A 26,505-nucleotide genomic window follows, 5' to 3' on the forward strand; every position below is an offset into this window, starting at 1 on the left:
CACAACGCTTCCCCACCTTCCCACTTCGTCATCCTTAGTCAAGAGACAGTAAAGGTTAACTGCTGCTGCTGTCACCAATTTCAATCTAAGCAACTTTGTATTTATTTAAGGTTGCCGCGTATGTTCTAATGACAAATTCAAATTGTCTATCCAATATTAGCGAGAACGGAAAAAGAAGTGCATAATATTAGTTTTTTTTGTACATTTTGTGCGGCTCTGTTTCCTACTACTCGCGGACCGTATCATTTAGAAACCAATGCTAGTCTATAAAAGGGGTATCTCAATGCGACAAGTCGCTCTCAAAAAAGGCATCTATACGTTTCGATAAGAGTCTTCCCCTGTCAACCTGTTCCCAAATATCTCTCCACATCCGGGTTGCCATAGAATTGTCTTCGGAGCTTCTCATGCCGTTTCTTATCCTCTAACGCCATCTTCCTTATCTTTTTCGCATCAAAAGTCTTTGGTTTCTCTTTCTTCATTGGTAGATTCTTCGGTACCTGAACACCTATTCCTAAGGTGTCGTTCTTTGGCTTCACTTTGATGGGATATTGCATGCCTTGCTGTTCAACCCCCAATCCCTTTCGGGAGTCTGGATCCCAGCCTTGGGATTGGAGGACGCTTAGACCCATTCGCGAGCGGTCTAGTGCTGAAGGTGGATGAGAATGAGCCATGCATACTTGATGAGCTATCGATGCTTCATGTGGTCGAGGCTCTGCTTTTATTTTTTCGCCAGACTTGGGATTCTCATCTAGCGGTAACTGACAGATTTCGCAGATCTGAGATGTGGTGGCGTCCGAATCTTCCGTTGATGCAGACTGGCTAACTTCCCTATCTTTGGGTAATACTATGCTTAAATATAAATCGGATACGGAGTGTGAAGTATTGACAGGCGCATTTTCTTCTGTGGTTTTCAAGTTGCCTGAGGATGCCGGAACGAAGACTACTCTTTTTCGTTTGAGTCCTGATCCAAATGGTCGTTTATTTTGAAGAGGGACATCATATTCGGGATCGCTCCATTCTTCATCGGCCATTATGGAAGCCAACGATTTTCTGAGTTGAATTTCAAGCGCGCTTATGAATGGTCGCGAACTTGAATATATCCAACTGTCCTTTTTCGATGAATTTGGGGAAATCAAAATGAAGAAGGGAAAGTTGAAAGTTGAAAGGTGATAAGAAGAGCTGATAGGCGCCTATATGATGAGGCGAAAGTCTGGAAGTGACAGGGATCAGCTTATAAGTGGGACGCTATCCCGGGCATCAATCAGCCTTGCATTTCCGATCTATCACCCCTGACATTTCCTGTTAGTGCAAGAAATTCCAAAAGCTGTCGTCACAAACCCCCTGCCTTACAATTACAGTTTACGTAGCCTGTATTTTGTACTGCCTTCCACGTCGGAGTGATGGAAGTAGCTAACAACTAAATTTTGCTATCTTTTTTTCTTTTTTCTCGTTCATTTTACTTCCTTCAACATTTCTGTCACTTCCGTTAGATTATTATGCCTATCCCATTCCTTTGGGAGACATATGTAAATGGCGCCCCGGCGTGGGTGCCCGGCTGGGCACGCGATCCGTGGACCTTACTCCAAATCGGAGTTGCCGCCGCATTTCTCATTGTTCTGAAGCGATATTTCAGCGGTGCTAGAACTCTAATGGAACGTAACATGCATGGCCGGGTAGTGATGATCACCGGTGGGACATCAGGTATAGGCGCCGCCGTCGCTCAAGAATTGGCTACACGAGGAGCCCAAATCGTACTCCTTACCCGATTACCGCCGTCGAACCCCTTCCTCGCAGACTACATTGGAGAATTACGCCAACAAACGAAAAACCAAATGATATATGCCGAGCAAGTCGATCTCTCTTCTTTGCATAGCATCCGTCAATTTGCTACAAAGTGGATTGACAATGCGCCACCGAGACGATTAGACATGCTTATTCTATGTGCTGCTACCGTTACGCCTCCTGGGAAGAAACGGACAGAGACAGAAGAAGGGATTGAGGAGATGTGGATGGTCAATTACCTCGCCAACTTCCACTTATTAGGAATTCTAAGTCCGGCACTCCGAGCCCAGCCGTTTGACCGCGACGTTCGAGTAATTATTCCGACATGTTCATCCTACATCCGATCCCCATCGCTTAACAACGAGTTGCTGAAAAAGGAGTGGACTCCGGCGAAAGCTTATGCTAGAAGCAAGTTAGCTTTGATGGTGTTTGGACAAGCCTTCCAGAAACATTTAGATGCGTATGAACGACCCGATAAACTCCCAATGAATTCTCGAGTCGTCTTTGCCGACCCTGGATTTACTCGTACCCCTGGAATGAGGCATTGGTTGACTCGTGGCACGATCTGGGGCTTGATGGTTTACCTATCTTCTTATCTAATCCCTTGGTTTTTTTTAAAGAGCCCAGAAATGGGTGCTCAGTCTATTCTACATGCCGCAATGGACCCGGACCTAAGCAGAGGACCAGGTGGGAAGTTTATCAAGGAATGCATGGAGATCGACTTCGCAAGGATAGATGTTAAAGATGAGGAGGTCGCAAAGAAGCTGTGGGAAGCAAGCGATAAACTTATTGAAAAGACCGAAAAGGATCAAGCTGCTTTGAGAGTGTTAGAAAAGAAACGCCAGGAAGTCAAAGATAAGGAGAAGCAGGAAAAAGAGAAGGCTGATGAGATTGACGCCTTAATAGGTTCTATTAAGAAAGGAAAGGAGGCTGAAAAGAAGACTTCACGACGGAAAGGGAAAAAGGCGGCATCATGAATATACGAAGAAATAGAGGGACTAATATTGACGATCCTGCTTCCGACTTTTCTACAGTACAATGCAAAAGAAACCATTCCGACATAAATATGAAATATGTTACAAACGATGTCATAACTTATGAGTACGATTCTCTAGATAATCGAATATTTAGAGTTCTTGAGGCATACGCAACAGTATGCTCAGCATCTACAAATTTATGGATTTGATTTGAATCTTCCCAGCCACCATTGGTAGATGCCGAAACCGCTAACTCGACTTCATACCCCTGGTACCTACCTACATAGTACCTAAGATAAACATAATCATATCTAGTAAAGCATAGGCTGCATACACGTACAGATTGCCCTAGTACGATAATGGTAAATTTCTTGAGAATGACTTGCTAAAAGATACCGAGATGTGGAGGACTTCAAGGTTTACTTCATCCTTGCGACATCAAGTACATACAAACTTCGGAATGAAAGCCGAGCCTACACCAAAGTCAAGGTAGCACTTTTCGGAATTCCCGATTAATTTTTAAGAATACAATTTCTAGACATCTACATGAAAATAATAGTTCTGTTTTCTTATTAATTCAATAGTAAACAAAACATAATGTTACGGCATTCAGCTTCGCAAGTCTTTGGTGGAAAGCACCCTGCTTTATCCCCACGTGGGGATGACGACATTGAACCTCGGGTTAGTTTTATTCAGCTTCCAACTTATTCACACCCATCATTTATCCACCCATCCCTATCTACTTACACATTTACTAACTCTAATTCTAGCCCAATTGGCTGTTAATCTCAAAGAATTCACGTCCCGTAGTCGAACGATTGCATCAATTACCCAATCCCGATTTAAGTTCACCGCATTTTGAAGAATCCGCTCCGATGCTAGCCCCGATAATCCAACCTCTGCCGCACGTCCGTCACATGCCATCTACGTCGGCCCCTTTCTCTTCGGCATCAACTATGATAACACCAATAGCGACAAGAGATGCTTCGAGCTTGCACCCAGTATTCTTCACGGCGAGGTTACGGAAGTCGCCATTTGTACTTAATGCAGCAGGACTAGTCAATCCTGTCGCGCACGGCTATGCTTATGAAGAATCACGAAGGAGAGTCGGCGGGGCTATCCCGGCTATGTTATGAGGAATGATTTCGCGAAAGGAGTTATGAAATGGAACAGAAATTTATATGACAATTGGGCCAATCTTAAAGAGTACCTAATCATGGGGCAAACTATCAAGTTCGATCAATCTGATTGAGGCTAGGAGTACAAGTTGTATGTACATGAGATAAGAGCAGAAAACCTTCAGAATCAGGGTATCGCGGTCGACAAAGGGAACGGCGAGGGCTGCTCTTCCATAAGCCTCGATACCAGCTCAAGCCCCCTTGATTTACCAGTCCTATCCTAGGAAAAAAGGGGGGAAACGCCCATAGAAATACAATGTTGCCTCAACGTACGAGGTCTGTCGCTCTCCACGATAAACATGTAGACCCTTAAAACAAGCCCAGCCGATCCGTAAAATGAAAAGAGATTATTAGTTTTGATTCGTTTCTTTATTTCTTTCGCCGGCTCATCCCGTAGCATTCTTAACCGCGATCACTATCGCGACAATGATCAAGACAAACACAACAACGAGCAGCGCCATCAACTTGACGTTCTTCCACCACATCTGGCGTTTGAGACCCCGACTCCGGACTCTGAACTCGCGCGCGCTGCCGCCAAGACGATCGGTCTTGTCGACGAGGAGATCGATGCGCTCGCCCCTCTCGAGTAGGCCCTCAATATTACGTGTCATGATTCCTCGAACATCATCCATCTCGCGCTGAACGTTCGTGATAGCGTCGTCGCGGCCACCGCTAGTGGTTCCGAACTCGACCATCAGATTCTTCAGCTCCGCGTTGAAGCTGCCCGCGCCGTAGTTCGGCATGTCCGCGAAGTCGGCGTGCTCCGCGTCGAACTCGTCGAAGAACCGCTTCCGGATCTCGAAGAGGAAACCAAACGGCACGCGCCGGCCCAGCGACGACTCCGCGATCACGAGGAAGGTGAGGCCGCCGGCGGATGGGTTGTTCGGGTGCGCGGACGACGCCTCGGAGATGTAGTGGATGTGGTGGGAGCCATGGGTGTACGTGAGCTTCTGCGGCGAGTCGTGGTCGATCTTGGGTAGGATTAGGGAGGCGAGCGACGAGGTTTTCGAAGATGACGACGTCGTGCATTCGGAAAGGATGGTAGTATGGTGCGCGATGCACGAGCTGTCTGTTTATTAGCCTATTCATTGGTTGAATCCGACGGGTAAGACATAGTAGGTCGAGACGCACTAGAGAAGTGGAGTTTGTGTCGATGAAGACGCCATGGCGAATATAGGGATCCTATCCTAAAGAGATCGATTGTTCGGATTCTTGGATTGGATAGTCGATAAATTAGGAGAGTATAAAGCGGTCGCTAGGATTGTCAAGGGGGGAGGAATCGAAAATTTGATGAAGACAGTCTTAGGATAGGAAATAGAATTGAACAAAGTCTAAGTCAGCAGTTCCGCAGCGTTGGGTCTGAGATGCCTTCTAGCCAAAGTTAATGACGACGGGAATGCGTTTAGTGTCAAACCACCCAATAGTATAGGGGAGTACCTGCCTGCCATTAAAACTCCGTGCGAAAAGTAAATACAACACGGTGGATCTCTCATGAGAGCCATACCTATAACGGTTAAACCGTGGGATTGACGATAAGAAATTTCATCCCACCTTAGATAGATTGCGTATCGATAACTCTCATATTATAGCAAAATGTTGAAGTCGACGATTTCAGATTTGCCTCTAGAATTTTCATTTTCAAAGGGATTAATTGAAGGATTAGTCGCTGGCTAATTTAAATGGGAAGGGAGCATTTCTAATATGATTCCCAACCCTTCCACTCTTTATACGCGCCATGAGCCTCCTTCTCAGAACTGGATCGGCTAGATCAAGCTGCGCATTTCTCGTCTGCCGCAACCATGGCCGCAAACATGGCTTTGCAACCACGGCTTCTAGCGCCAGGGTAAGATTACTTGGGTAATTAGTACCTAGCAGCAGTTATTAATATACTTGCAGGTGTATAACAAACGTAAATCAGCCGCTGATGCCCATCATGCTGCCTTCTTTGCTCGAAAGGATGAAACGCCACGGCAAATTGAAATGGGACAAGGACGAGACATGAAGAAGACGTACAACATATTCCGCAACGTCATGCTTGGCAGGTATGACCTAGCAATGAGTACATGGCGGAGCTGGGCAGCGAAACAAAATGAATATAAAGGTTTCGGGATCAACACGAGACTTGATTTCGACCGCGAGGTCAAGTTGTTCAGGGTCTCCCTTGAAAAAGCTTGCGACATAGCAAGTGAAAAAAATATGGTTTCGAAGGGCAACAACCCTCTATTTTGGGGTCTACGCAATGCCTTCATCGAAAGTGATATGCCTGGCCTCACCGACCAGTTGACATATGGCTTTCAAAATTTCCTCATGCGTACGAGATTCCCCAAGAATATCATCGCCACCCATAAACAGATTGCGGATTTCCGGTTTCCGCATGAATGGTTTCCCGCCACAAGAGCCTTGCAGCGCACTATATACCTACACGTAGGTCCAACGAACTCGGGAAAGACTTACAATGCCCTGAAAGCATTGGAGAATGCCAAGTCCGGTATCTACTCGGGGCCGCTTAGGTTATTAGCACACGAAGTCTATTCTCGATTCTTAGCCAAGGGTAAGAACTGCGCCTTGATAACCGGCGAAGAGCAACGAATCCCGGAGGACGATGATAACTACTTCCGAAGCTGTACTGTCGAAATGACCCCTCTGAATCTGCTGGTAGACGTTGCTGTCATCGACGAGATCCAAATGATCGGAGACGCGGAGAGAGGATGGGCATGGACACAAGCGTTTCTTGGCGTGCAAGCTAAAGAGGTTCATCTCTGTGGAGAAGAACGTATCGTAGATTTGATACAATCATTATGCGCCCTTATCGGCGACAAGTGCGTCGTCACACGATATAAGAGATTAAATCCGTTAGAAACTATGGAAAAGAGCATAGGGTCACTCAAAAATCTTGAAAAGGGCGATGCTGTTGTCACCTTTTCGAGGCTCAGCATACACACGCTAAAGAAACAGATAGAAGATGCTACCGGGCGTCGGTGTGCTATGATCTACGGATCACTGCCACCGGAAACTCGCGCTCAGCAAGCCTCGCTCTTCAACGATCCCAACAGCGACTATGATTTTCTTGTTGCCAGCGATGCCATTGGCATGGGCCTCAACTTGGAAATAAGGCGAGTGGTTTTCGAACAGACACACAAACGCAGCAAAAGTGGTTATCGGCAACTATCAACTTCGGAGATTAAACAGATAGGGGGCAGGGCTGGTCGATTCAGAACAGCCCGTCAGGCGGCCAATCCCGAGCTAGAATTAAGCCAGCCGATAAAAGCTATGCAACCCGGATTGGTAACAGCTTTGGATGATGGTAATCTTCAGACCATCAAGGCTGCCTTTAATCGAGAACCGGAACCTATACGGACGGCCGGCATTCAACCTCCGCCTTCCGCGATCGAGCGATTTTCATCCTACTTCCCGCCAAGGACACCATTCAGCTACATACTATCCCGCTTACGAGACATCGCCCATACTTCTCCGAAGTTTCACCTTTGCCAAGTAAAGGAGATGCTGTCTATTTGCGACCTGATCCAACCATTTCCTATGTCTGTCTATGATCGTTGCGTCTTCTTGAATGCGCCGGTCGCTCTGCGGGAGAGAGCGGGATCTTCAGTTGTGCAAAGTTTCGGAAAGTGTATTTCCCAGATGGGCGGCGGCGATCTTGTCGACATTAAAGCTGTTGACCTTGAACTCCTCGACATTGATGAGTCCAATTTTAAGAGCAACCCGGGCGAATACTTGCAACGGCTAGAAGCCCTCCACAAAACGATCACGCTTTATCTTTGGCTCAGCTATCGATATACTGGCGTATTCCGTAGCCAGAACCTGGCCTTCCATGTTAAATCGATAGTCGAGCAAAAAATCGATGACCACTTAGGCAAGGTTAGCGTTTCCGAAACCCAGCGCAGGGCGAGATTGGAAAGAATTCGGAGGCAGGCAGAGAAGACGAAGCATAAGAAGAAGGTGCTCCTTGGCGACAATGATTCAATCGACGGCCCTCAGCACGAATTACGAGGCGAGTGGAACGAAGAAGGGCACGAAGAACCCCTTTTTAACGGACCCGATGAGTTACGACCTATTACTCAACCAGAATCAACGTCCACGAGAAGCCACCGAACACATCATCATGAAACCAATACGCATGTACGTGCGCATGCTTAATATGAGCATAGAAAGCAACGCGGTTAGGTATGTAAAATAACAGTGTACCATATAGCAAACTAGAAAAATAAAGGATTTGTAGGATAAACCACCTGGATACAAGATCCTCATAGTCTAGTATGCTAGGCCAAAGTTATATGTATATAGATAGAATATGCCTAACTAACAACCACTCCAAAAAAATAAACGGACAGTAAAAAGAATCCCCCTGACTCCTTTTATCAAATTGGCATTATGGAGGAAGGTGCATGGAAGCTTTATTCTCCACCTGCATCACGCATTACACAAAGTGCCTAAGGCAGGTGGCAGGCATAGTATGGATACCTCATTTACAGATTATAGGCAAGTGCGAAGGACTCCAATGCCGTCGATTTACATGTAGAAGGGGATACATGTAAGGCAAGTGCTTTATAGCAAGATCCATTTCGCCGTGGAAATAAGATGCCTATGTAGTACCCAGGTACCCAAAAAATCAGAGATGGTCTATGCTAACATTAAGTCGTCTAGATGTTTGCATTTATAACTAGGCCTACTCGGCCTTCTTAGCCTCCGTCAGACTTCCTACGAATTACCATTTCAATAATGATTCTTTAACAATATTCTCGTTCATTCCTATATTTATATTTAAGAATGCCGAAATATTGCCATGGAGGACGGATCCGAAGACATTAGTCCTTGGTCGGAATGGGTTCGTCGTAGTAGCACTGCTAGTCGATGGAGACTCCGCAGCATCTCCGGTGTTGACGGCCCTACAAGCAGGTTGCCCTCATCGTCGGTGGCATCTATGACAACCGGGAATTTAGCTGCTCGGCAATCTACCAACCAGTCCTACAACAGTGCGCCTGTTTCTCCTAGCACGTTCATCGACCCGCCACGACCGGCTAGAGATGGACACGAATGGGTCTGGTTTCCTGCGGGCTACTGGGCCGAACGTGAGGTCATCGAAAGCCCTAGGAAGGTTATGAAGCATTTTAAGTGGCGCAAGCGCTCCGGCAAGAGTAGCTCCGGAAAAGACACCCAGGAGGACCTACAGCGCTCCCCGAGTAATTCATGGGCCCAGGCACCCCAAAACAGCCCCTTTCTCACCGAAGAAGCACACGTCCAATCTCTACAACGGCCAGCGATATCACGAAATGGCACCAGTAGTGGGAGCGGCGGATCTACGTTCCCATTGAATCGACCCTTACAGACACCTCTATCTAGCCCCTATCTCACCGAAGAAGCCCATGTCCAATCATTGCAGAGGTCTCCATTAGTCGTTGATTGCCTTAACTGCAACAGTGGCATATCCATACCGAGACTGACTTCGAAACCAATCCAAAGTTCGCCGCTTATAAACGATAAAGGAGACTCAGATTCCGCTACTCCTATAGTAACGCCTTTAGAGAAGTCAGCAAGCATCGCAACAGCGTCCCTTTCTTCCATTTTCCACAACTCGACGACTAGCCAGGAGGGCAAACCCAAGAGATCGTTCATGGCGAGGATTCTCCCGGATCATAAACCGGTAAGTTACAAACCTATGCTTACCCCTGCCGCCGTAATTACTCTCTTACCAGAATGCCAATACTAATCTTCCGCGCCACTCATATAGAAGATCAAGAAGACGCCTGACGACGACGACGATGATGATTTTAACTATGGCTACATGAAGGGCAAAACCGGAGGCGCGAAGACACAGGTCATAAGCCAAAGCCAGAGCCAGTCGGCCATGCGCCGCGTAGTATCACTGTTGCGCGAGGAAAGTAAGGATAAGAAAAGCCGCGGCGACTGGCCCCACAGAATTTTCGGGAAGAGCCCTTGGCACCGCGAAGCCTTTGCTGGCTCAGAAGCTAGTGTCGCAAGCTCCGTCTCGAGCTCCGTCCGCGATGTGCTTCGCGGCCGAACCCCTTTCACTAGTCCAGTCTCTGATATAGGTATGATTTTGGATGTTATATCGCTTTATTGTTCTCCCTTGTGTTCTTCTTGTTTTCTCCCTTCCTTTTCACCATATTTATCCCCTTCTTACTTCAGAAGGGACTAATTTGAAGAAAAGGGGGCAGGCGAAAGAGGACTCAAGGTGAGAGAGAATACCCACCGAAAAAGTTTAGAAAGAAACAAATTAGCTGATATATTGGCATAGACCGACTCAATTCTTTCAGCGCACAATTCCCTGGCGGTGTAAGTATATCACTTATTAAATATCTACCTACCTAGTACTTTTGTTAGAAAAATTATTAATCTTGTGACTAATCGTCATAAATAGGAAGCAACACGTATAAAGACACCACCGATCCGCGAGAGCGGCCACCACGCCGGCCGACCACGGTCATTCTTCTTCGATATATCAACGCCGCCAGCACGCGATGGCAGTTTGGGAAGCAGTGCAGAGCACAGCGACTACTACCACACTCCCTTTCCCACCACCACCACCGAGCGTGATGAGAAAGACAGGAGTAGCCCAAAGAAGGAGAGAGAAACGGAGAGGGAGAAGAGAGATCAGGGCGACAAAGAGTGGTGGGAGGTGCCGGTAGCAGTCCCACAGTACGGGGCCATGGCACCCAGTTCCTTCGAGTTTAACATGCCGGAACATCTACCCAACAGCCCCATGTGCCCAGCCAACAAGCGTCACAAGTCCGGCGGCACCGGAGTGTGCGTGTACCACGGCCGAAGGAAAAGGAGCGGGCCCCACGCCAAGAGCAAGAACAGGGGCAGCGACGAAGACGCGGACAGAACCGTATGGGCGGAGGCAGAGAATAGATAAGCTAGAATTACAATGCTTATTAAACGCAACACGTCACTACCACCGTAACGATCACCATCACCAACCAACCTGCCAAAAGCTATCCATGTGAATTTGTAGCTGTCTTCTTTTTTACAGTAAAGTAGCGATGCGATGTTACATGCACCCTCTCGACACTTCCCAACCCAAGCCAAAAGCAACGGAGATAAATAGAACTGCATGCGTGTCCCGAAACCAAAGACCCTCCAACTCCGTAGAAAACAACCTAAAACCCTTCTGTGAATTCATGCGTTACGCCACACCCATTCCTCCCACGAGTAATCCACGTCCCGCAACGTCCGAGATAGTCTGAAGTCCCGCAGATACAACCCCGACACCGACCGGCGCAACGAGCGGTTCCCAGACGTAGGCGTAGGTGTAGGTGTAGGGATGAAGGGGACGGGACCGCGGGAGCAGCGCGATTGTGGTGGTAGTGGCGACGCCTAGTCCTGCGTCTGCACCTTGTGGTCGCCCTTGACGGCCTCGGCGTACGTCGGGGGCGCGGGGTCGTGGTGCCCGTTACTAGACCCAGCACCAGCCGCAGCGGTCGAGGAGGAGCCTGGGTTCGACGCGGTGCCGTAGTTGGCGTGGGTAGGTGATTGCGGAGTCGCTTGCGGCGGACGCTCGGATTGCGGCGGGTGCGAGACGAAGACGTAGGTCACGCGCCCGTTGCCGGCGCCGGACTCGGCGTCTTGGGGGGTCGCGGCTTCGTATTCGTAGAGTTCGGGGAATTTGGAGATTATGTACCAGGAGTGGATTAGGCCGGGGAGCTGGGTGGTTGGTGTTGGGTTAGTAGATGGTGTGGGAGGATGGGGGGAGAGGGAGGGGGCTTACGTAGCCGAGCATGCAGAGGAGGATGTTGATGATGGAGTCGGCGGAACAGAGGCCGGTTTTTACCCAGACTGTGATGGTTTTGTGTCAATTAGTTAAGCGTTCTACAGAGCGGATATGTTATGGGATGTTTGACAGGAATCGCAGGTCGTTGCGATGCGGTGCGATGCGTGGTGCGGAGCCATCGGGTGCTGGCTGATGCGCGACGCAAGGCAGACGAATAGCGGCGGGCGGGGGCAAATGGTGATGGGTATGGAGATGGAGACGGGTAATGACGTACCAGGCAGAGGTGGGAAGAGGATGGCCAGGAGGCCGAGGAATAGGTCTGCGGAACAACACATGGCGACAGTCGATCTTCGAGGACGAAATAAGGGTCTATAGGAATGATCGCGAGAAGGATTGATTAATGATAAAGGAAAAATTCGAAGTGAAGTTAACGTAAGTTGTAGGTAGGAAGAAATGTACGAGTCGTAGGGCGATGATGACTGGTCCTTATCACGCGAGCTGACAGTATGGCGTAATACTTCATACATGTAGCTTCCTCCTTTAGGGGTTCCTGTGGGGTTCAGCTGCGCTAGGCTGCACTAGGCCGCAGACGCTAATGCTAGCCCACACTGTATTTTTTAGGTACCTCCCGCCTGTAGCTGAAGAACCTCAACCCGTAAACACTAAACTTCTAAGTTCTAACTCATCTAATTACCTTTAATGTTACTACTATTCATTAACAAACAAATCTAGAAGGTTCAAATCTCAAATTGATTTGATAAGTGCTAAAGATTGAATATACAATAATTATACAAAAATACAGGTTTCGCTAGATTTAATTAACTTGAAAAGATCCAATCCTTCCAACGGCGTATAAATTAATCAACCTCATTTACATCCTCAGCAGTTCGCGCTATAGGTTCCTCTACATTCTCTCCAAGATCCTCCGTGCTCTCAACAGTTGCCACTACCGGGTCTGTCTTAGATTCACTTGGAGCCGCCGGGGATGTTGGATTCACTTCAGGCCGTTGAAGATTCTCGTCGTTCTCATGAGTGCGTACTTCACCCACTTGTTTGATATTCGCAATGATGTTTTGAGTCCGAGTTTCCTTCCCCTTCTGATTTGATTTTTCGTTACCAGCGGGCCGGTTCTGGTCCTGGGATCCTAGGTTTATGTCTTCGGTCTCATTAACGGTGGCCAGCTCATGTTCTTTATATCCTCCGTCCCCTATCTTGAGCTTCTTATCATCTGAGATATCGACCGGGGGGTAATCTATTTCATCTTCAAGAAATGACACTGGCCCTCGCCTGTGCGGGCGTTCCTCGCTTCTACTAGTAGAACCGTCCGTGTTCGGAGTACGCCCATTTATTAAAATCGATTTCCGCGCAATCTTCGGGGCAGGTCGCTGCACCCGCGGGTGTGGGTGTTTATATCGAAGATACTCTATTAACTCTGATTTACTTAGAGTATGTAAATTTACGCCTTCATCATTCTCGCCGGGCATAACGCTCGGTCGATGTTCACTTCGGTTTATGGGATTAGTTGGCTTTATTGGGTCGTTGCTTGATGACGCTGTCCCGGAACTGGTCTCAGATTGATCAAAAATACTAGGGGCGGCGCGTGATGTCGGTGTGGATGATTCATCCGAGGCCAATCCTGGACCACCTTGTCGAGGTTGGGAAGGAAGTTTTACCAAGTGCCAGTCTTTCTGGGAAGTTGCCGTTGGCACCTCTACTTTTTTCTCTTCTCGAGCATAGTTTTTGGTCCCCTGAAGAATTTGCTCAGCTTCTAAAGAATCGTCAGTCCATTCATCCTCCTCCGGCGATTGAGAAATCCGAACTCGGGGGTTGGGATGTTGTTTAGCTGGTTCCATGCTTTCCCCGTCTTTCTGTCGGTTCAAGACGTCTTTTCTTCCGATCGCTGGTTGTTTTCCTTTCTCGCTCGAGCCCACACCCTCAGAAGTTTCTCTCGTATCAGGATTCCTATTCCTTTTAAACCGCGATTCGAGCCTGGACGATGATTGGCGGTTCGTTGTTCGTCCAACAGTGGTTTGAAACTTCTTGTCGATTTCTACTCTGAATGCCCATGGGAGATCTTGATAATCCTCTCCAGCTCCTTCTAAGGCTCGCTCGGCCGCCGGTCCCTCGCGTTCTAGAGAGTACTGAAGCATATTGAGGATCCAAGAGTCCAACATTGATATACTATCCGAAAAGTTGGTGATGTCGAAAAGTCCAGAAATTTTCTGCTTCAGATCTTGCTTCAAGTCCTCCGTATCGGATATCAAATATCTCGATGTCAACGTTTTCGAATAACCGCAGACATCCCCTTGGGTTATCCTTTGTAGGTTACAAAGTTCTTCGAATTCCTTATTTGGGTTGGCGGATAACACGATCAGTCTCTGTAAGGCTATAACCTCGGTTTGATAATCACCAAGTTCTCTTGAGATGTTCATTGCCATCCTGATGGGGCGTTCAAACCTGGGCGCCGCATCATCCACCTTCCATCCCGGATTCTCGCCGTGTACAGGAATGTACTGAGGTAACTGAAGTCTTCTCGAATGGAACACCAGACCTGGCCATGCCTTAAGTTGCTCCCCATAAGAGCGAGCGTGGTGCGGCCCTTTCACATCAGCGAATTGGGCCTTTGCCAACATCCACCTTATAAATGGTCGACTTCTCATCTTGTCGGGGTCGTTTTCTATAATCGAAAGTGCAAGTGGCTCAGTTTTCCTCAGCATATTTTCAATGTCATCTTCAGATCCTGCTGAGAATTCAAGTTCGTAAACTATGTGGGATACAAGAATATCGAGAAGTGCAAGGGTTGTCGATGTATCCGTTGTCATTTTCGACCAGTCTTCAACTAAGCTCGTGTTGCTCCAAAAACTGATAGATACGTTTGCTACGGCAATGTCACGAAAATCCCATATGCGGCCTTCTCTTAGGAGAAGGCTGTATAACTCTTCGTGAAACTTTGAGGGAAACTTTTCTTGGAGGCGTTTTGGCATTGCAGAATCGTCTATGAAATCACACAGGCGATAAAACAGAGCAAGCATTTTGATCTAGCTACTTAGTAAGAAGTACACGATAATAGGGGATTATAGGTAGACTTACCTCAGTTGAAGTTATATTTCTTTCACTGGCGGTAATCACGGCGTAAAAGTCGTCGATGGCTCCATCAATAACTTCCCGTTTTGTCGAGAAAACACCAGGTCTATCTGGTTTGTAGTGAGCAGAGATTACCTTTACCAATTTCCAATATATCGTAAGTAATATTCTGTCCTCGCTATTGACGAGTTTATCGCACGCATGACGTATGGTGCCATCATCTATCTCAGATAGAGTGATATAATCACCTTGCTCGAGTAACATTTCTATATATTCAATAAGGACCTGCGGCCTTTCCATGTGCTCACGGAGATGTTCCGCAAATAATTGTTTAGCAGAGATGAAGTGACCAAGTCTTTGGAGACGGGCAAACTCTTCAAGGATTTCGTCAAGATCTTCCTCTGCCGACAACGCTAGATGAACAGTAAGATCGGTGGCATGGGGTGAGTCCCAAACGCCATTAACTTTTCGTTTCGAAGGAACCTTCCGCGGGGCAGAGGTAGGTTGCGCAGGCGTTATAGGAGTAACTTCGGTGGCCTTCCTAGAAACGACGCTCGAGGTTTCGTTCTCACGGTGACTCGTGCCAACGTGAGTTACAGGATAATTTCTGGGTACAATCTGTTTATCCTTGTTCTTGTCTTTATGATTCAAATCCCATGGATTTTGTTGATCGTCCACTGATTTAGATGGTGGAGACTTAGGATTTAGCCCAACATCGCTTGTCGGCTTTGCTTGCATTTGGCGTACTGACATGATGTTGGATGAAAAGATTAAAGATGTGTTAAATTCGCATGATTTAGGAAATCTAGTAGAGTGTTAAGAAGGATGCTGCGATTACCATTGCTGTCGTCAGCTAAGTTCTATCGAGGTAGAATCTTCGTGAAGGACTTCACGAGATGAGCCCCGAAAGGCCACCAGAAACTTGTCCGCGAACTAATTGCCTATAAATAACCCCACGTAAGTTCTGTAGACGCTCCCCGTTCTTGCTTATCAGGCGCAATTGAGGCAACCTAATAACCTGCATCTCGAGAGGCTTTGCATCACTGTAGGCTAGATTGATTGGCTAATTGACCGACTAAAAAGCTAAGCCCCCTCCCCTCTTCAGCTCCTTTCGTCTCTCTACACAAGGTAAGGACAACCTTGAAATAGTAGGTATGTATTCTACAGCCTGATCGGCATGTCTTGTGGTTTTCTAGACTTCGCTCGATAATACAATGTCATTGCTTGAAAGCAAACATCATCCAATTTATAGTGGTGTTGCGCTGCCCTGGCAAGAACGCTTCCAGCTCGGTCGTAGGTATGGGAAATACGACTTTGGGCGGTTTGAACGTCTGGAGGGTTCCAACCATTACCTTGGCAAAGGAAAGATCGGGGACGTGGATGTCGCATGCAGATTTCGATTCAGAGAGTCGCGATGGGGTGTTCTGACTCCGGACAAGAACCCGGGAGGTGTCGTCTACCTGGATTTGACATTCACCGAACCACAGGAATGCCGCCTTAGGGGTGCAACTATCTTGTTGACTCTAGACGAAAAAGATGAAGACCTCCGCCGCCACTTTAGTGCTGAAAATCCGTCAACTAATGTCAAAGTCCCCGTTCAGATCACCAAACATGGCCCGCAAATTCTCCATGGGCAACTAGACGAAGCTCTTAAGATCGAAAAGAATTCATTTACCCCTTGGATTGACGCTGGCGGATTTGCTGGTGCTGGTGGCATTGGGCGAAATTCCGAGAAGAGATATATCCAGCGGAGCCAGTGGAAATTCTCAAGTCAACCTATTCCTAACCGGTTTCAAAAGGCCACAACTCTTAGATGGGATTTGGTTGAAAGTGAGCTTGATCGGCAGCCGAGGCATGACAACACTTTCCACACAGCATTCGCGTTTGAGCATGACGGACAACCGTTTTTCATGCAGGTCGAAGTTGCTGGCTGTTTAGAAGGGATAGCCTCACATATACGACAGAAGGCGAAACAGAAATTTAAGAGGTTTAAATTCGGAATTGAACCCCAATCCGCAACGACGTTGGTGAATTTTGGAGGGAGGAACAATCCTTACCAGGACCCTCTTGATGAATTGGCTCAGAAAATACCGGAAGACATGATGGAAAGAAACCGGAAGCCCGTCGCGCAGATTCAAGGAAATCAACCAGTTAGTGGACCAGATTACGAGATTGTCGATGAAGGGGACTCGTCGCAGACCGGACAAGAGGACGATCTCCATGTTCAATCACCTCCACCTCAGAGAATTGAAAATTCACACTCCGTAGCTCTAGAGGAGATACAGGGGGAAGCCTTAGCGTTGTTGTCTTTAGATCGTCCCTCAATAGGGGAATATAGATTGGACCGGACGACAGAAATATTACTGCCGGTCGACCATCAGCAACGACAATCCTGTGACGGAAGGTTATCGGCTCCCGATATCCAACCTGGACAATCGACGGCCTCAAGCACCATCGTAGACCAGGAACAGGACGAAGGGACTCGCAGAATAACCCTTATCGAGCCCAATGCGAATCACGAAGAAGTTCGCAGGCTCCTCAGCGAGGCAGCCCTACCAACAGTTCTTCAACTGATGATTCTATGGCTCCTTGCGGTCGGGATGAAGATATCGCTTCTCTCAAAAAAGATTGATTTGCCACGTGCAGGAAAGGCTTGAAACATCGTGTAGCGAGACAAAAGTAAAGGTGTGAACGAAAGGTAAGACTCTTGTTTTGATCGTCTATAATGACAGGGCAACTACCTAATCATAAAATTTAAGGCAAATTATCTCGTGTGTATTGATAAGATCCATAGTGGCTGTACCGGTAGGGAGAGGAAGGTGGCGGGAAAATGATTTCGAGGACGGACATCCGGAGTTACGAATTCATGATCAAGGTTACACCACCGGTTACCATGTGAATAAATTATTCAATACGCAGTAGCTGTATCTAACTATGAGAGAGGCAATTGCATGTATCTTGCTCATTTTTAAAGAATTGGATCAAGCAGTGGCGTTTACGTACTTAGGTAGGTACCTACCTACATACATATGTACCTATATGTAATAAGTTCCTCTCCGGCGTCATTTATCTTTGCACCTTCACACCCGAAGCTCCTTCTCAATAAAATGACTACGTCATCCTTCAAACGCCCTCTTTCCTAACACATTACAAAACAACTAACCGCGGCCAGAATAGACATAAGACATAAGATCAAACAACCTTACCAATAAAAAAAAAACGGTCTTTCCTCCTTCGATACTTGCTCAAGGAAAGCCAATATCTCAGGCTCAGTAGCGAAGTGGTCATCGCGCACCCTTCGGGCAGTTCTGTCCATCTCTATCATAGAGAGAATGAGTGAGGTCCTGGGTTCAAATCCCAGCTGAGCCCTTTTTGACGCTGACAAGGCCAGTGAAAGACTATGCCCTCCTCGTGGCAAAAATCATAACAACTGGTGTTCTAATTCTAGCCTTTTTGCCCTCCAAAGCAAGCTCTAGCTCATCCCAGACGTCCTGCATTTCGGCCTCTGGGATATACGGCACCCAAGTAGCTAGATATGCCTTGAACCACTCAATGTCCTTCATCCCGACCCATTCTTCGTCATCCTCAACCCAAATCTTCTCTTCCTTTTCCTTGACTTTCCTCTCATCTACCAGGTTATTCATCACAAAAGCGTTGACGTCTCCCCGAGCGTTGATGTACACTCTCTTGATAGCTTCCCATTCTCCTTCGGGAAACTCTATATTTTCAAGGGCTGTGTTGATCGTTCTAAAAGCACGGTCAAACACCTCGCCTTGGGCTTTTTTAGAATGTGCGCCCCAAACCCCCTTCCAAGCATTCTGCACCCGTTCGTTCCCATCAATCAGTGGGCGGGCATAATACGTGATCGCAAGTGTACCACCGGCTTTAAGTTGCCTGCTAAATTCACTGATAGCAGCTTTGGGGTTAGTCCACTGGATGCACTCGCACGCCGCGATTAGGTCGATCGTTCCAGAATCAACAGAAGTTTCCTCCGCGGTTTCTTGGAGGAAAGTGAACTTGGATTCTGGGAGAGATGCTTCTTCAATAAGGAGCTTCTTAGCGAGAGTAACATAGCCGTCGTTGGGATCCGAGATAATAACGCTGTCGAAATGAATAGCAAGAGTGAACGAGACAATTCCGCAACCGGCGCCAATATCATGGCCTACGGTCCATGTTGCGCCCGGCTTCTCTGCGTGGTAGTCAAATATGCGCTTGAAGAAAGATGTCTGATATACAGGGCGGTAGACAAGATAGTTCGACCAGTTGACGCCTTGCTTCGGGGAGAATCCTAGTTCATTGACTGATACATTTGCCATTGCTAGGTGATGTGTTAAAGTGAGAAAAAAATACTGTCGCGAAGAGGAACTCAAGCTTTCTTGACTACTTAGGTAAATATGGATATTAATTACATGTCCTTATCTGATGAAGAGGCATCCATTATTATACGTATCTTCACAAAGCTGAGCTCCTTTTCAGGAAGTAACATGGAAGGCGGGGAACTGGCTCAAAAGTTGATGGTCACATATTAGAACATCGGCATATGCTTTTCGTGATGAACGAATAGCGATTAGATGTCCCCTAACCACCAGAAGCTGAGATAGTAGGGTGGGAGGGATGGATACATCGTTGACGCGGTGGCGTCAATTTACAGGGTCCATGCATGCAGGTGCTCGAATCTGCAATTATTTGCAAGTACGAAACCTAGGATTTTAGGTGAGGTACCGGAGTCATTGTTCTTTCCTCTATTCAAAAGTAAATCTAGAGTTTTAGACTTGTAACTGCTCAGGTAGCTGCTTAGGTGAATTGAAGTTTAAGAAGGCACGACGCGACGCGAAATATCAATTAATCAGGGGTGTTTAGCGGGGCCCGCGGGGTCCGAAAATGGGTAGTCATCGGTAACAAGACCCAAAAAAGATGATAGAGGAGAGCAGCCAACCATCAATGTTGCAAAAGGCGATAGAAAAAATAACAGGGCTCAACCGGGATTTGAACCCGGGACCACTCACATTATCTCATTAGATGAGACGGACCAAGGTCAGCCCGAAGCGAGTATCCTACCACTAGACCATTGAGCCTTGTACAATCGCACATTCTATGCTTATCAAAAATGGCCCAAACAAGTACCTATGTCCCTTTCTTCATCTTACCCATCGGCCCTTCCTGTTATGGATTAGCTCCGCTTTAATGTCGGGCAAGAGCAACCGGGACATCCCTGAAAGAACTGATTGGAGTTCCAAGGTTGAAGTCATACGTAGGTACCTAGGTCAACTTTATTTCTCTCCTAGGTCAAGTGCCCGAATAGGTAGGTGTGAGCTTGCATTTCTCCAACGCGACTTTCGTCCAAGTGACAAACTTGAAATTCGCCTGGACTATCTAACTTCATCCAGCTTCATCTCCTGTTATCTTTTGCCCGTGTTTATGGCCTGTTCCGTACTAAACGTCTTCTGATGATCATCGTCTTCAGACTTACTCTTGTTGTATTGTACGCAGGGTTCTCGGTCAAGGAATATCAAATTCCCAATCCATAGCAGATGCTTGCAAGGCCCCCGGTCATATTTTTACTCAAGACGACACGCGACACATTAATAACTTCAACGACGATGCCTTGCCTGGTCGACAACACTTGACTCGACGTAAGAAATGTTTCTTTCAAGTTTTCTCGGTGCCCCGTCGGGTCGGAGGGGTTCCATCATATCGAGCAAGTCCAAGTCGTCTAGACATTCTCCTGAAGTCTCGCCGTCGCGACCTCAAGATTCCGATGCCTCCTCTTCCCCTGAATACCTCTCCGATGAGTCGCAACTTCAATTTGCCGCTCCAACACCCCAAGATGTCCTCGACTTAAATAACAACCTCGAAATGCTCGCCGCCTTGTTCCCCGATGTCCAAGTAGAGGTCTTCCGGGAAATGCTCTCATCCTTTTCCGAGGAGTCGCGGCTATTCATTATTACGGACAAGTTGCTGAAGAATCCCGGCTTATACGTGAAGGGTCGACGGAGAACTAGCGATGGCACTAGTTCCGACACGAACGCTCTGGTCCCACGAACCGAGGCCTTTAGAACGATAGAGTACAAGAAAGCAGTACGGGCCCTGGCGATGCAAGAATTCAAGGGCTTATCAAGATCTTCTATCGACGCTGTATTATCGGAGTCCAACTACTCGTATCTCGACGCACGACCGACCCTTGTGGACCTATCCTCGAAGTCATGGAAGTTCACTATATCTTCTATGTTCTTTCGTCGCAAGCCGGTTACCTCAACTGAGGCCGAAACGCACCCTCTAATAATATGGCGAGCTTCTGACGATGGGTCATTAATTCCAACTTTAAAAGCAACTGGCAGCGCCGAATTGGATAGAGAATTATTCGAAGAGTTGATTGTTCCATTAAAGCAACGCGAGCAGCTTTCGAGAGAAACAAGCGACCGAGCCTTAGCCATCTCTCTACTCACAGAAGAGGCCGAAGCCATGGAAGCGACATACGAGTGCAACTGCTGCTATTCCGATGTCATTTTTGAGGAGCTTACTACCTGTGATGCTGAGGGGCATTTAATCTGCTATCGCTGCGTTCAACACTCTATCACTGAAGCGATATTTGGACAAGGATGGCAACGCAGTATCGACAAAGAAACGGGTTCTCTTCGATGCCCTGCCGTAGCATCGACGGAGTGCGCCGGCTGTATATCATCCGAGCATATCCATCGGGCTATGCGCGAGGAGAAGAACGGGGATGAGATTATTCGCAAGCTTGATCAACGTTTGGCAGAGTATGGTCTCCTATCCAGCGGCTTGCCTCTGATCCGGTGTCCGTTCTGCACCTACGCGGAAGTCGACGAGCTATATATACCGGCTAATTCGCGTAGGCCTAAGATTCGTGCAAGCAACCTCGTAAATCTTATCATCGTCTTTATTTGCTTAGTCTTATCACCATTCTATTTTCCTATTCTAACACTTGTGATCGGTTATGCTATGCTGTGTTTGAACGGGTCATTTAGGGGTTACGTATCCTACCACCTGGGAGCCGCCATTAGCCGGTATCAGCGTCGTCGTCGCGGGTTGAAATTTACCTGTCAGAATCCGGTATGCGCTCGGTCATCTTGCTTGTCATGCTCGAAGGCGTGGATGGATATTCATATCTGTCACGAATCGTCCCTCGTTGCCCTTCGTACACAAGTTGAACTTGCGATGTCAATGGCAATCAAGCGCGTTTGCCCGCGGTGTAACACGTCGTTCGTTAAGACGGCTGGATGCAACAAACTAACCTGCCCCTGCGGATACAAGATGTGCTACGTTTGTCGTAAAGACATTGGCCCAGCAACCGAAGGTTACGCACATTTCTGCCAACACTTTAGACCAGAGGGCGATGGACGACGATGCAAAGAATGTAATAAGTGTAATCTATGGGAGTCTGAGAATACCGAAGAAATCCTTCGGGAAGCTAAAGCGGAGGCCGAAAAGAGATGGAGGGAATCTGAGAGGCGCGAGCTCTCCGACGCTGAGAAGGCATATCTCGAGGACGACGTAGGAACTATCGGTCAAAAGGGTCAAATGACTAAAGGTCTACGACAGTTGCTTCCAGGCGGCAAAATCCCGAGTATTGAGGAGTTCTTCGATTTCATCATAGAGAGCTTATTTGTATGACGGGAAGCATGGGATGGACATAGACTTTTCTCTGGGTTTTCGCTGGGTTTTTTTGGTGGTTTTCTTTTTTATTAAAGAGGTGCATTATCTGGCTACTGGTTAAGCGTCGTTCTTGCAGTCAACTTTGAAAAAGAAAAAAGCGAGCATCATCACATCGGGATCTGGGCATACAAGAGAACACGGCGTTATATCCGACTAAGGAAAGGTGTGGGTACGTATTTGATATACCCGTCGACAGCATCGTACATGCAACGACTTCATCGTGAGCTATATATTCTAGGTAGCCTTACAACATTTGTCATCGTAATTTGGTGTATTGCAGTTTTTAGAGAAAAATATTACTGATATTACCTTCGTATGATTGATTTGACGAGGGACCCTAATGACAGGTCGGAATTACGCCACAAGAACCAAAGAGCCTAGAGATAGGTATCCAACCTCTATGGCATATATATTCATGCATGCTAAACCCATCTGATAAAAAGTACTTACTCTTACTATATATATAAATGATTTTGTAGCAAAGACGCCGAACTCAATTTCTCCCATGCAAAACAAATGAAAAGGTCCACTATCTTCGTCGTCTCATCTCATCTCAACTCATCTTCTTGTATCCCGCCCATTCTACCTGTTTCACCCCACTCACTCACCGAGACGCCACTTAGACGCCACTCACAACTTCCCCTCTCTGCCATCCCCAACCAACTCCGCCGCGGCGCCGGAGATAGCCAGTTTCCCGGTTTCCTTGACCTTAGTCTGGAAGATGACCTTGTTAGGGCCCTCCTTCCACATCTCGGTAACTAGAGTCTGGCCGGGGATAACGGTGCCAGCGAACCTGACCTTGATGTTCTTGAATGGTCCGAACTTCTCGTACACGGCCTTGCCCGCGATACCCATGAAGCAGAGTCCGTGGAGGATAGGCACCTTGAATCCGCCCATCTTGGCGAAGCCGGGGTCGATGTGAAGGGGGCTGCATGAGACGCGTTAGTTACTGGAAAAAGCAAATTTAGATCTAGGGAGAGGGAACTCACTTATAATCGCCGCTAAGCCTATAAACAGCAGCCTGCTCCTCCGTGGTGGTGCTTTCAACAACGATATCAGGCCATCTCCTTGGGGGCTTGTTGGCTGCCGTCGCCGCTCCTCGATCCGCTGGCTTCTTCTGTCCATCGAAGCCGCCGCAGCCTCTCAAGAAAACAGTAGCCTCGTTGTAGAATAGCTCCTCACCGTTCTCGGCGTTGACTGTTGTCACGCCGCTCTTTAGAACCGCTGCGTTGCCCTTGTCCACAACTTCGATTAACTTGGCGTAGTTCTTGGTCTTAGCTGCTGTCGGGATCGGGTACTTCTTGACCTCAAGGTACTGCTCACCGTGCAGCAGCATCATAGGCGAGAAGTTGGGTACCACGTCATCGAAGCTGAACGGCATGTTGGCGTCAAACTGCGGAATCACACCGAACGTCGGTAACACCTGGAAGTCCTCGTTGCCCTCGAATACGTAAGCTAGCTCGGTCCTCTTGGCACCGACACCTAGGTTATAGAGTGTGCTGTCACGTTCCGAGTAGCTGAATTCTGTTCCCGGTGATGAGGTGGCAATGGCTTTCTGCTGGGCGGCGAGGTATTGATTACCGGGCGGGGTCTCCTGAACAAAAAAGCAATGTGTCAATATCAATAGTTCATTCTTATGCTAGACTACATGATAATACAGATACATGATATTTAAACAGTAATCGAACAGAGGGCACCAAGGAAAGTGAAGGGTTCTTCATACCTTAGATGCCGCTCGCTTGTTCTCGATGTTGGCCATGATCTTCGCCACCGAGTCCTGGCTCTTCTCCGGGTGGTCCGCTCGTCCGTCATCGAAATCGACGATTTGAGCCCATTTCTTGACGACCTCCTCGGGTACTAGCTTGACGTCCACGGGGAAGCCGGCGCCTCCAGTTCGTTGCCATCTTGTCCGGCCGCACCAACCGCTGCCAACTTCGTATAAGTAGCCCGTAGGGTTCTCAGGAACCTTGTCGCTGCAGAGAGCGAGGACAAGAGGAGCAATATAATCAGGCTTGAATGCCTGGACTAGCTCCTCGGGTAATATTGTGCGTGTCATGGCTGTACCAGCATTTGGTGCGATAGTGTTGCAGTAGATGTTGTATTTGGCGCCCTCTAGAGCAATTGTTCGGGAGAACCCGAGAATACCGGCTTTCTGTAATGAATTAGTTTCAACTATATTTCAATGCCATTATTAGTGTGGTTACTTACGGCTGCCGCATAGTTGGCCTGACCAAAGTTGCCGTAGATACCACTGGTTGACGTAGTGTTAATGATACGTCCATACTTCTGCTTCAAGAAGTAGGGCCAAGCTGCCTTGGTAACCTTGAATGTGCTTCGGAGATGAACATTTAAGACGGGGTCCCAAAGGTTGTCATCCATGTTGGAGAAAGCCTTGTCTCGCAAAATACCGGCATTGTTGACAATGATATCGATACGGCCAAAAGCACCGATAGCGCCTTGTACAACCTTTTCGCCCTCCTCAGAAGAAGCCTTAACGCCAGCGGCCTTGCCGCCTAGTTTCTTGATTTCCTCGACAACTGTATCGGGGTCGACTAAATCGTTCACGACAACCGATGCGCCATGCTTGGCAAAGGCAAGGGCGTATGCTCGTCCGATACCAGCACCACCACCGGTGATCAGGGCTACGCGACCGGTAAAGTCTAGCTTTTCACCCTGCTCACTTGGACCTAATTTCATCGATTCCTCAAGGAGTTCCATGAAGTTATTGGCCCCGGTTGGGTATTGGGGGTTCGAGAAGTCGACGACCTTGTTCCACTGCTTGAGAACAGCACCTGGTGTATAGCTGTCATCTGCCTTCAGGAGAAGACCGCCCGACCTCTCCCACCTCAACTTGGCAACGTGGCCACCACCAACCTCGAAAATTCCACCGGTCTCATTCGTGTTATTCTTGTGTACCAAAACGGCGACGAGAGGAACAACCCATTCGGGCTTTAAGGCTTCCAAAACCTCCGGAGGCATGACAGTCTGGGTCATGCGACTCGCTGCTATAGGAGCGATGACATTGGAGATAATATTGTATTTGATACCCTCCTTTGCGAGGGTCTCGGTGAAACCAACCATAGCTAGTTTAGCAGCAGAATAGTTGGCTTGACCGAAGCTGCCGAACAAGCCGGCAGCGGATGCGGTGTTGATTATGCGGCCGTACTTCTGTTTACGGAAATAGGGCCAGGCAGCGCGGGCGCATTTATAAGAACCCTTAACGTGTACCTTCATGACCAGGTCCCAGTCCTGATCCGTCATATTCTTAAAGCTAATATCCCGTAGGATACCGGCATTGTTGAGTAGGACATCGATTCGGCCGTATGTTTTGATGGCGGTTTCGATGATCTTTTCTCCATTCTCGACGCTGTCGTAGTTGGCCACCGCTTGACCGCCAGCTGCTTTGATCTCGTCTACAACTACATCGGCAGCCTATTATTTATAGAAGACACATTAGAAGGCGTTCGATGGTTACTGGATTGTGATGAATTAGGGCATTGTGGATGTTTATTTTACCTTTGTCGAGTTGCCCTCTCCTTTGAATGAACCTCCGAGATCATTGACAACGACTTTGGCTCCCCTTGAAGCGAAGAAAGTAGCGTAGGCCTTGCCTAGACCACCACCAGCTCCGGTGACGACGACGACTTGGTCGTCGAATCGCAATTCTCCTGCCATCTTGTTGAAGCTCTCGAAGTTAGGGTATCACGGAATTAAGTTTTTAGAGACAAGATAGTAGTACAAGTGTTAAGGTAGGATGGCTTCTTTTACACAATTGGCATTTCTGGAGGAAGTAAGAGTTGATGGCGAAAAGATGATTACGATTGGATTTATTGGAGAATGGGTTAATAATAAAGAGCAGCTGGGTAAAGAAGCAAGAGCTTGCCAATGTACCGCATTTGAATTCCGGCTATTCAGCCGAGGCAGCTTACAGAGCTGGCAGGAATGCCGAGGGGACCCAGATGCTGGTGTAAGTACAGGTGGGTCCCGGACAATGATAACCTTTACCATGCCATTTTCGGTATAGTCGGAGTTGAGGTCCTCCTGCACTTTTGCTTTG

At 47.7% G+C, this 26,505-nt stretch overlaps 12 protein-coding genes and 2 non-coding genes across 14 annotated transcripts; 7 read left to right on the forward strand and 7 right to left on the reverse strand.

The window, feature by feature from the left end:
- Positions 1 to 341: 341 nt before the first annotated feature.
- On the reverse strand, positions 342 to 1,031 carry GGS22DRAFT_184589 (uncharacterized protein; the record flags this gene model as incomplete). Its single annotated transcript, XM_047964201.1, has 1 exon — positions 342 to 1,031. One exon carries the CDS (start codon positions 1,029 to 1,031, stop codon positions 342 to 344), a length of 690 nt encoding a protein of 229 aa, XP_047822847.1.
- A 325-nt stretch (positions 1,032 to 1,356) lies between these two features.
- On the forward strand, positions 1,357 to 2,947 carry GGS22DRAFT_152917 (NAD(P)-binding protein). Its single transcript, XM_047959762.1, has one exon. It carries the CDS (start codon positions 1,497 to 1,499, stop codon positions 2,757 to 2,759), a length of 1,263 nt encoding a protein of 420 aa, XP_047822848.1. The 5' UTR covers positions 1,357 to 1,496; the 3' UTR covers positions 2,760 to 2,947.
- Positions 2,948 to 3,275: 328 nt separating this feature from the next.
- GGS22DRAFT_66138 (uncharacterized protein) lies at positions 3,276 to 4,129 on the forward strand. Its single transcript, XM_047967713.1, has 2 exons — positions 3,276 to 3,440; positions 3,530 to 4,129. The coding sequence occupies exons 1-2, from the start codon at positions 3,357 to 3,359 to the stop codon at positions 3,893 to 3,895; spliced, it is 450 nt and encodes a 149-aa protein (XP_047822849.1). The 5' UTR covers positions 3,276 to 3,356; the 3' UTR covers positions 3,896 to 4,129.
- A 194-nt stretch (positions 4,130 to 4,323) lies between these two features.
- On the reverse strand, positions 4,324 to 5,103 carry GGS22DRAFT_184591 (synaptobrevin; the record flags this gene model as incomplete). The annotated part of the gene is made up of 2 exons (XM_047964202.1): positions 4,324 to 5,002; positions 5,069 to 5,103. The coding sequence occupies 2 exons, from the start codon at positions 5,101 to 5,103 to the stop codon at positions 4,324 to 4,326; spliced, it is 714 nt and encodes a 237-aa protein (XP_047822850.1).
- A 569-nt stretch (positions 5,104 to 5,672) lies between these two features.
- On the forward strand, positions 5,673 to 8,092 carry GGS22DRAFT_184592 (P-loop containing nucleoside triphosphate hydrolase protein; the record flags this gene model as incomplete). The annotated part of the gene is made up of 2 exons (XM_047964203.1): positions 5,673 to 5,780; positions 5,834 to 8,092. The coding sequence occupies 2 exons, from the start codon at positions 5,673 to 5,675 to the stop codon at positions 8,090 to 8,092; spliced, it is 2,367 nt and encodes a 788-aa protein (XP_047822851.1).
- Positions 8,093 to 8,738: 646 nt separating this feature from the next.
- Positions 8,739 to 10,832, forward strand: GGS22DRAFT_184593 (uncharacterized protein; the record flags this gene model as incomplete). Its single annotated transcript, XM_047964204.1, has 4 exons — positions 8,739 to 9,596; positions 9,684 to 10,005; positions 10,212 to 10,249; positions 10,335 to 10,832. 4 exons carry the CDS (start codon positions 8,739 to 8,741, stop codon positions 10,830 to 10,832), a joined length of 1,716 nt encoding a protein of 571 aa, XP_047822852.1.
- Positions 10,809 to 12,166, reverse strand: GGS22DRAFT_152923 (putative stress response RCI peptide). Its single transcript, XM_047959763.1, has 3 exons — positions 11,962 to 12,166; positions 11,685 to 11,752; positions 10,809 to 11,620 (listed from the first exon to the last, which is right to left on the reverse strand). The coding sequence occupies exons 1-3, from the start codon at positions 12,020 to 12,022 to the stop codon at positions 11,294 to 11,296; spliced, it is 456 nt and encodes a 151-aa protein (XP_047822853.1). The 5' UTR covers positions 12,023 to 12,166; the 3' UTR covers positions 10,809 to 11,293.
- Positions 12,167 to 12,376: 210 nt separating this feature from the next.
- Positions 12,377 to 15,754, reverse strand: GGS22DRAFT_66167 (uncharacterized protein). Its single transcript, XM_047967714.1, has 2 exons — positions 14,778 to 15,754; positions 12,377 to 14,725 (listed from the first exon to the last, which is right to left on the reverse strand). Exons 1-2 carry the CDS (start codon positions 15,522 to 15,524, stop codon positions 12,545 to 12,547), a joined length of 2,928 nt encoding a protein of 975 aa, XP_047822854.1. The 5' UTR covers positions 15,525 to 15,754; the 3' UTR covers positions 12,377 to 12,544.
- Position 15,755: 1 nt separating this feature from the next.
- On the forward strand, positions 15,756 to 17,829 carry GGS22DRAFT_66170 (uncharacterized protein). Its single transcript, XM_047967715.1, has 2 exons — positions 15,756 to 17,469; positions 17,531 to 17,829. Exon 1 carries the CDS (start codon positions 15,986 to 15,988, stop codon positions 17,426 to 17,428), a length of 1,443 nt encoding a protein of 480 aa, XP_047822855.1. The 5' UTR covers positions 15,756 to 15,985; the 3' UTR covers positions 17,429 to 17,469; positions 17,531 to 17,829.
- GGS22DRAFT_152927 (S-adenosyl-L-methionine-dependent methyltransferase) lies at positions 17,716 to 19,293 on the reverse strand. Its single transcript, XM_047959764.1, has one exon. It carries the CDS (start codon positions 19,085 to 19,087, stop codon positions 18,170 to 18,172), a length of 918 nt encoding a protein of 305 aa, XP_047822856.1. The 5' UTR covers positions 19,088 to 19,293; the 3' UTR covers positions 17,716 to 18,169.
- GGS22DRAFT_t9 lies at positions 18,038 to 18,140 on the forward strand. The gene has a single exon. It is a non-coding gene; the product is annotated as a tRNA-Pro (tRNA).
- A 449-nt stretch (positions 19,294 to 19,742) lies between the features above and the next one.
- GGS22DRAFT_t18 lies at positions 19,743 to 19,846 on the reverse strand. The gene has a single exon. It is a non-coding gene; the product is annotated as a tRNA-Pro (tRNA).
- A 221-nt stretch (positions 19,847 to 20,067) lies between these two features.
- On the forward strand, positions 20,068 to 22,864 carry GGS22DRAFT_152928 (uncharacterized protein). The gene has a single exon (XM_047959765.1). The coding sequence runs from the start codon at positions 20,412 to 20,414 to the stop codon at positions 22,404 to 22,406; it is 1,995 nt and encodes a 664-aa protein (XP_047822857.1). The 5' UTR covers positions 20,068 to 20,411; the 3' UTR covers positions 22,407 to 22,864.
- On the reverse strand, positions 22,811 to 26,369 carry GGS22DRAFT_152930 (NAD(P)-binding protein). Its single transcript, XM_047959766.1, has 5 exons — positions 25,965 to 26,369; positions 24,657 to 25,880; positions 24,172 to 24,600; positions 23,438 to 24,042; positions 22,811 to 23,376 (listed from the first exon to the last, which is right to left on the reverse strand). Exons 1-5 carry the CDS (start codon positions 26,121 to 26,123, stop codon positions 23,079 to 23,081), a joined length of 2,715 nt encoding a protein of 904 aa, XP_047822858.1. The 5' UTR covers positions 26,124 to 26,369; the 3' UTR covers positions 22,811 to 23,078.
- Positions 26,370 to 26,505: the final 136 nt, after the last annotated feature.

The sequence above is a fragment of the Annulohypoxylon maeteangense genome, assembly GCF_022496945.1.
Source record: "Annulohypoxylon maeteangense strain CBS 123835 unplaced genomic scaffold GGS22scaffold_2, whole genome shotgun sequence".
Taxonomy (NCBI): domain Eukaryota; kingdom Fungi; phylum Ascomycota; class Sordariomycetes; order Xylariales; family Hypoxylaceae; genus Annulohypoxylon; species Annulohypoxylon maeteangense.

Excerpts from the sequence above, each read along its gene's own strand:
- GGS22DRAFT_152917 (XM_047959762.1), top strand. The coding sequence starts at position 1,497 with ATGCCTATCCCATTCCTTTGGGAGACATATGTAAATGGCGCCCCGGCG.
- GGS22DRAFT_66138 (XM_047967713.1), top strand. The coding sequence starts at position 3,357 with ATGTTACGGCATTCAGCTTCGCAAGTCTTTGGTGGAAAGCACCCTGCT. Across the intron at positions 3,441-3,529 it reads ATGACGACATTGAACCTCGG|CCCAATTGGCTGTTAATCTC; the intron begins GTTAGTTTTATT and ends CTCTAATTCTAG.
- GGS22DRAFT_152923 (XM_047959763.1), bottom strand. The coding sequence starts at position 12,022 with ATGTGTTGTTCCGCAGACCTATTCCTCGGCCTCCTGGCCATCCTCTTC. Across the intron at positions 11,753-11,961 it reads CCTCTTCCCACCTCTGCCTG|TCTGGGTAAAAACCGGCCTC; the intron begins GTACGTCATTAC and ends AAACCATCACAG. Across the intron at positions 11,621-11,684 it reads TCCTCTGCATGCTCGGCTAC|CTCCCCGGCCTAATCCACTC; the intron begins GTAAGCCCCCTC and ends CCAACCACCCAG.
- GGS22DRAFT_66167 (XM_047967714.1), bottom strand. The coding sequence starts at position 15,524 with ATGTCAGTACGCCAAATGCAAGCAAAGCCGACAAGCGATGTTGGGCTA. Across the intron at positions 14,726-14,777 it reads GAAATATAACTTCAACTGAG|ATCAAAATGCTTGCTCTGTT; the intron begins GTAAGTCTACCT and ends CTAAGTAGCTAG.
- GGS22DRAFT_66170 (XM_047967715.1), top strand. The coding sequence starts at position 15,986 with ATGTCATTGCTTGAAAGCAAACATCATCCAATTTATAGTGGTGTTGCG.
- GGS22DRAFT_152927 (XM_047959764.1), bottom strand. The coding sequence starts at position 19,087 with ATGGCAAATGTATCAGTCAATGAACTAGGATTCTCCCCGAAGCAAGGC.
- GGS22DRAFT_152928 (XM_047959765.1), top strand. The coding sequence starts at position 20,412 with ATGTTTCTTTCAAGTTTTCTCGGTGCCCCGTCGGGTCGGAGGGGTTCC.
- GGS22DRAFT_152930 (XM_047959766.1), bottom strand. The coding sequence starts at position 26,123 with ATGGCAGGAGAATTGCGATTCGACGACCAAGTCGTCGTCGTCACCGGA. Across the intron at positions 24,601-24,656 it reads AGGCCAACTATGCGGCAGCC|AAAGCCGGTATTCTCGGGTT; the intron begins GTAAGTAACCAC and ends AATTCATTACAG. Across the intron at positions 24,043-24,171 it reads ACAAGCGAGCGGCATCTAAG|GAGACCCCGCCCGGTAATCA; the intron begins GTATGAAGAACC and ends TTTTTTGTTCAG.